At 49.4% G+C, this 7,247-nt stretch overlaps 1 protein-coding gene and 1 long non-coding RNA gene across 2 annotated transcripts in view; one reads left to right on the forward strand and one right to left on the reverse strand.

The window, feature by feature from the left end:
• The window catches only part of LOC119283387 (vicilin-like seed storage protein At2g18540), a 3,336-nt gene extending 1,240 nt beyond the window's left edge, over positions 1-2,096 (reverse strand). The window contains exons 1-5 of the mRNA XM_037562952.1: positions 1,683-2,096; positions 1,409-1,599; positions 1,229-1,309; positions 793-1,137; positions 2-696 (exon numbers count right to left, since the gene is read on the reverse strand). Coding sequence (XP_037418849.1) covers positions 2-696; positions 793-1,137; positions 1,229-1,309; positions 1,409-1,599; positions 1,683-1,974 — 1,604 coding nt within the window. The 5' untranslated portion in view covers positions 1,975-2,096. The remainder of the gene's footprint in view (position 1; positions 697-792; positions 1,138-1,228; positions 1,310-1,408; positions 1,600-1,682) is intronic.
• Positions 2,097-4,722: 2,626 nt separating this feature from the next.
• LOC119288624 lies at positions 4,723-5,880 on the forward strand. Its single transcript, XR_005141231.1, has 3 exons — positions 4,723-4,818; positions 5,138-5,225; positions 5,854-5,880. It is a non-coding gene; the product is annotated as an uncharacterized LOC119288624 (long non-coding RNA).
• The last annotated feature ends 1,367 nt before the right edge of the window (positions 5,881-7,247 follow it).

Raw genomic sequence — 7,247 nt, forward strand, 5'->3', positions numbered from 1 at the left:
CTCCTCCCTCCTCGCCCTCTCCTCCTCCTCTCTCCTCGCCCTCTCCTCCTCCTCTCGCTGCTTCCTCTCCCTCTCTTCCTCCTCTTCCTGCTCCCGCTCCCTCTCCCCCTTCCCGCCCTCCTGCTCCTCCTGCTCCGCCTTCCTCTCCAGCTCCTCCGCGCACGAGACGCACGCCATTATGGTCGACCCGCTCTTCGCCGACAGAAGCTTCTCCACGGCGGTCGTGTTCTTCTGCCCCAGCGCCAGCGCCACTATCTCCTTGCCGATCACCTGCAGCACCGAATGCTCCCCGGCCAGGAACTGCGGGTTGTTCTGCCCCATGTGCGTGCTGAACCCGACGAACACGAACGACCCGTTGTTGAACGACAGCTGCGCCATCGGGTGGAACCTCGGCACCACGAACACGTCGCCTTCCTTCACCCTGAACACCGAGTTCTTGCACTCGACGCCTTCTTGCCCGTGGTCGCCGCCCCTGCGGCCGCCTGCGTCGTGGTGACCGTGATCGCCAACCCTGCGGCCGCCCTCGTCGTGGTGACCGTGATCACCGCCCCCGCGGCCGCCCTCGTCGTGGTGGCCGCGATCGCCTCCGGCACCCGACGCGGTGCTCGGGCATACCACCTGCACGATCCCTGACCCGTGTGTCACGATGGCGATCTCCGTCGCTTTCGGGTTCCAGTGAGGCCCCATCATCGATCCCTGCAAAATTACCAGTGCAAACACTTCTTATGTTGGCACGAGAACTGAATAACCACTCAACGCAACAGTAAGCGAAGAATCTTCTTGCCCACTTACCGTGGTCAGGTTCACCATGAACATGCCGATGTTGGACCCCCTGAGGTTCTGCAGGTCCTTGTTGGTCATGGTTTTGCTCCACCCGAAGCAGTTCTTGACGTCCGGCTTGCCGGAGTAGAAGTTGAACGTCTCGCTCTTGGACTTGTCATCCTTCTTGTCCTTCTTCTTCTTGTGCTTATCCTTCTTCTTCTTCTTCTTGTTCAGTGGGGACTCGTCGCCCCACAGCGCGTCGAAGATTTCCTCCGTCCAATTCGACTTCTCTTCCTTCTTCTGGTCTGGATTGTACGTTATAATCGACTGCGGGCTCTTGGCCGATCGGATTGCCTCCACCACTTCAGCGGAAACCTTACAAGACCAACAATTCATGTAATCGGTGTGGTGCAACTATGCAAGACATGTGCATACTCGTTCGTAAGTTGATACTAATTTTACTTACCCCAAATCCCTGTCGAAGAATCTTTACATCAAATCCTCTCAGTAGATTGCTGACGCTCGAGTATGCTTCTGAAGTGGGATGCTGCAATACCGGGGGCGAAGTGAAGTACTCACTCGTCAGTGCCTCATGAATGAACGAATAAGTAGATCACCGACGAACATAGAAGCGGTCTGTAGGTACCGATGGGTCGTCGGAGTTGATGGCGTTGCTGGTGAAAATGGCGTAGATCCGGAGACGCTCTCTGGTGGCGTTGGGGTAGCTCTGGATGTACAGGATGCTGCCCTGCTCCAAGTTGTACACGTCTCCTCGCTGTACCTCCAGCGAGCTCGTCTCGCTGCCCCCTTCTTGGATGTAGGTCACCTTGCCCCGCCCTGCCCCCAGAAAACACGGCGTAAGTTTAGTCACACAATCACTGTGCACTTGCAGACAGCGTTCGTTCACGGATGCTACGTACCGCTGTGCACGTAGAACACCGCGTCGGCGTGCAGCTGCACGGGCAGGAACAAGGCGCCGGGGTCCATGGTGATGAACTGCAGCCGGTACACGGTGCCCGCCGCGTCGGCGACGTCCGTGGCCGTAACAGTGCCGGCCTCGCCCTCCGCGACCACCCTTCGCCGCTCCTTCTCCACGACCTGGCCGCCCACCGCAGCCCCGGCCTTCCATTTCTTCTCGTGCGCCGCGGCCGCCGCCGACGCCCACGCGGCGGACACGAGCAGGGACAGGACGAGCCACCGAGCCGTCGCCATGTTGCAGTCTTTGTTTACCTCTCGTCGACCTCGCGCGGTCTGTGAAAGGAAGGGGAGGCTATGGGCGCCTCATATGTAGACGACGCGATGCTGTAGCTGGTGAAGTGGCGATGCGTGGCGTGAGCTACGTGGGAGGCCGTGGGCATGGTGGCCGTGCATGGGCGCGACGTGCCCCTGGTCACGACGGAGGCGGTGGGCGGCTCGAGGACTCGCGGTGGTGTTGCCGTCCGCGGAGTGTGTCCTATGCTAGCCACTTGGCCCCTGGCTATGTGAGGTGGAGTGCACGTGCCGTGCGATATATATCCATTTGGTGCCCACCGCCCCACGCGAAGTTTCCGTACGGCTTCCGTTGCTAATTTCGGTGCTTAAGGGGTGTACAATGTTATCTTGACAGATAAACGTTGAGGCGAAGGATGGGAAAGTATCAGGTGCTCATATCCTTGGTTACTCCGGTGCTTCAAATTCAGAAAATATATTCTTAAATGTTTCAAAAAATTCTGAAAAAAATGTGAATGTTCATACGGAATGTGACTACAACTCCTAAAAATTTCAGGTCCAAACTTGAAATCCACATTGAGGAACAAAAAAGTGAAATCCAGATGTGTATTGTCAATATTGCTTTGGCCTTTTTTACACCGTATTTTTGTTTCTCAATGTGTGTTTCGAGTTTGAACTTGAAACTTTTAGCGATTATAATCAAATTCCTTATGAACATTCATATTTTTCCGGATGTTTTTAAAATATTAAGAACATTTTTTCAATCTGGAGCACCCGGAGTACCCCAAGATGGTAGTACCTGATACTCCCATGACGAAGAATAAAAATAAGAAAGACTTCTCTTAATTAAGAGAGGATCTTTTAGCATAATTTCTTTTATCACATATCTAGGTATATTTAGTTATGAGAGTGATGTGTTTATCTCTCATTTAGGTGGCGCCTGCATGGAAAACAAGCGAGGGATGAAATTTAAATAGAAGGCCCACTCGCAAGCCCCGTCTATCGTCTCAGCTTGCTGGGCCTGAATGGGCTCTAGGAGCATCTACAGCCGGGCACCCCAATGCCCCCTCATACGCCCGGGCGGACGGTCTAATCAGTGACCGATCACAAAAAAGCGATCCAGACGGACGCCTCAAACGGGCCTCAAATGCCCGGGCTGACCAGCACCCCAGCCCAAATGTATGGCGGATATGGAGGCATCGCAATGCATCCACCACGTCGGACTGACGATGGGGCCCCACACGGTATCATCCCAAAACCCGGCGGTTCGATGGACGTCTCCTTCGCTCGGTGGTGTGAACACCGCGTGACGCCGCTCTGGCTCGCCGCCTAAGGCCAAATCCAACCATTTAAGTCAGCCGGCGTCCCACAACCCTAGCCGCATCCACCTTCTTCCTCTCTGCTGCCAGCCCGAGCTCATCCACCTCTTTCTTGCTTTGTTGATCTTCCCACACCTTCAGGCTTCGCCATGGTTAGGTCAAAGAAAACCACGTATGATATGCTCATGCTGGAGCATCGGTTCCAGATTGAGCAGGAGATCCGGACAAGGCGTAGGTTTAACAGTATAAGTAATTCAAGAAGTGGCACTGGTTTATCAAACATAGTAGAAGCATCATTATGAGTATTATCAATAGCAGAAGCAATGTCTATTACTTGTGACATATCAGATTGAATAGCAGATGGTGGTGTCACAAGTTGACTTAAAACAGTAGGTGACTCAAGTGTAGACCGAGTTGGCAGTTCCTTAACTCCCCTCGTCTTAGAGGGCATGATGTTGGTCTTAGAGTCTCTCAGATTCTTCATAGTGAATATAAGTTGCAATAGATATTTAACTCCCAAGTGACCTTAATAAATAGAGCTATACTCCCCGGCAACGGCGTCAGGAAATAGTCTTGATGACCCACAAATATAGGGGATTGCAATAGTCTTCGAGGGTAGTATTTCACCCAATTTATCGATTCGACACAACGGGATCCAAAGAGTATTTATAAACCTTAGCAGTTGAGTTGTCAATTGAACCACACATGAGAAGCAAACTCTTCCAGCAATTGAACATACAAAGGATGAAGGGGGTGCTAGGCAGGCTCGCGTCATCCACGTGTCGCTATGAATAGTGTCGCGAGCATTGCGTCTCGCTCGAGCAGAGAAGCGAGCAAGCTAGAGAAAAAAAAGAAGTGGGCCCGCGTCTCCCCCGTGACCCCCGCCTCCTCTCCTTTTGCCGCCGCCGCGCCCTCCCCACCCGTACGCGACCCACCCTCCTCCTCGACCTCCCTCCTAGCCGCCGCTGCCTCTCCTTCTCTTCCTCCTCTCTCTCCTGCTCCGCCGTCCTCCCCCATCCACCCATGCCACATTCCTATCCTGTATCCCGCTGGATCCGAGGCTTCTTCGACGGCGATGATGACCTATAGGCGAAGGGCGACGACGCAGAGGAGAGGGAGGTGCAGCAGCATACGGGAGAGGGTCACCAGCCAGCGTCGGCCTGTGCTGGTGAGGTCGGGCTCCACCATTCCTGTCCGTCGTCCTTACGCGTCACCGGTGCTGCAGTTGCGTGGGGCGTGAGGAAAGCAAGGAGAGGGAGGGGATGAGTGGGAGGCGCGAGGACGGAGGCGCTCCGGCGGCCGGGCTCGCCAGCCATGCGGTGCTGGTCGTGGAGGACTCCAGATCCCCTTTTGCTCGCTGCCACCATGGCCTTGCTCGCCATCGACCTCCCCAGGCGATTCTCTCCCCAAATTGTGCCTACATGGCCAGATTGATTCAAGCCCCAGGTGAAGACACCTCCCTCACTGTCCAAGCGTGCTTGTCTACATGGGCGACGTCACCACGACCAGTTTGCTGATTCAAGCCAAGGTGAAAATATTGCCCTCTCTTTATTTCTCAGTTGTGTGAGATCTACTTTTGTTCAGAATTTGTGTGGAGCTTGAAGCACATCAACAAGAAATTGGAGATGATTCTTTGTCCATGGGATCTTCCAAAAACAAAAAACAACACAACCAATTAGGCACTATGAATTGCACCATATTCAGATATTTTGTTTGCTTGCTCAGAAATCTCAATCAGACTTTTGCTTTCATTCTATTACATGTAAATGAATTACTTGAGGAATGTGAGATCTCTTATCAGATTATATCCTTTGGAGCTAACTCATGTTGCTTTATTTTACTTGCAGGGTTGCATTAGATCTTCACGAATCATATCTATTATTTTGAGGAGCACTCAAACAATTGTATTGCAAAACAGTATGCCTTTGTTTGACGGTATGGCATCTCAGTCCTTTCATTGGTAGCGCTGTATAGGCCGGATTGGCTGATGTATAGGTGTATTGATTGAACTTATCGACTTTGCCTGGTTCCATGTTTTTCATTTCCTTTTGTTGATGAAGATTGATTTTTTACAGTGCAGATCTGGATTGTAGAATTGCATGCTTGAGTTGAGGCTTGTGATTGGCCTTTGTGATGCGCAGGTAGTTTGTAGGATGTACTTGATTGATCTATGAAATGTGTGGCTTGATGGTGAAGTTTTTTCACATCTGCTTGGTTAACCATGTACTGACTATGTCAAAATGAGCATGTCCACCATGCTGATTGTTCATATATTCTCTGGCTATGTCAGTGCTTATCTTAGTTACCTGATTTGCTATGAATTGCTCTTGCCATTGTTGTGCTCTTGCCGGTGCGAGTATAGTAGCAGATTTATGCACTGCCACATCGGTTCATCTTTATTTTGTAGATTATCCTGACATGTTTATGTAGGATCAACATTTCTATCTTGCTAAGCATTTTTTAAGTAATAACGCAACCTGTAAGTTTGGGAAATTTATACTTGTTCATTGTAACATTAGATTCTAGTAAGCTCACACCTGATGTCTCCATCTTATAATTGCAGGTGTATTCACCTCATCATACCATCCGTTCTAATCAAGGTACCCATCATTTCCTACATTGCAGATGTAAAACCCTTTTTTTTGCGGGGGTTGCTGATATTAAGTTTGTCACTTGGGAAAACATTTCTGATCCTAATAAATAATAAGATTATTGTGCTCGTAGTTTTGCTTCTCTTAACTAGGATGGATGTGCCGCAGGCCACAGTCACTGCCCGGTAGGAGATGTCGGGGTTGTTATTGACTGGGAGGAGACAAGGAGCAGGAGGCAGCAGGAGAGGCAGTAAGCACCTTAACAATGACAACCGTCACCCGGCTTATTTGGTTATCCTTCATATGCGCATAGGCTGGTTTGTGGGAATTGACATGCATTGTTGTTCCATTTTACTGATTTATTTGATAAATACATGACCATACAGGTAACCTCTTATTTGTTTTAGCACTATCGGACAATGCATTCCTATTTAACAGGGAATTGCTTATCTATGATTCAGGCTAGAACAATTGTTTTCTACTAACAACTGAAGTTCTACTGTATGCTTCAGATTTGTGTAGCGCATACTACTCTCTGAACAAGGTGTTGATGTCTTCACAAAAATTGCTCAAAATCAACTATGTGTTGTGGTACAGATCTTTTATCTCTTTGTTTTGCTCCCTCAAATTGTTGAAAAATGGCTAGCCTATTTCTTCCTTCAGATGATACATATGAACAGATAATGCTAGGTGGCAGCCTTGCAAGATGCATTTTGATGTTCATATGTACTGTCTACATGATGAGAGAAAAACAATAATATAATAGATAGTAAGACGTGTGCTGTTGCTTTGATATGGCTTGGAAAAGAGGGTTTAGTAAGGGGAAATAGCTGGCTGTTATAGTGTGGCTTTCATAGTTAGTTATTTGTTAGAAAAGCTTAAACCTGTTTGTTCCTTGCCAATCTTAAAGATCTTCCAATGCTTGTGATCCTTTTCCATAGTTATTACTTATTTGTTAGAAAATATTACAATTTCTTCGTCCTACATGCGGCAATCGATTGTTGGAGGTGGTAATAATGTATAAATTGGCATGAAAAGCACATATGCAGAACAGATGGAAAAATTGATGTTGAACTCGAAAATACATTGCAAGAAATTTTCTTCAGAGATGCTATGAAAAAATGAATATATTTTGCTGTTTGTGAACATGTAGGAGAATGATATATACATTTATAGAGTATGTCCTGCTCGAGAACGGCGGCAATGGATGCCGGTGCTCCTCTTCATCTTTCCCGACCTGCAAGGACGTAAGCATCCAGTACGGGACTGCACCAGCATCGGTGGCGGTGTCCAGGGCGCCAGCTCGTCATTGTCCACACCACACTGGAGCAGACACGCCTCTGTACAGCTCTCACGCCCGCAGGTT

Source organism: Triticum dicoccoides, chromosome 4A, assembly GCF_002162155.2.
Source record: "Triticum dicoccoides isolate Atlit2015 ecotype Zavitan chromosome 4A, WEW_v2.0, whole genome shotgun sequence".
NCBI classification, from domain to species: domain Eukaryota; kingdom Viridiplantae; phylum Streptophyta; class Magnoliopsida; order Poales; family Poaceae; genus Triticum; species Triticum dicoccoides.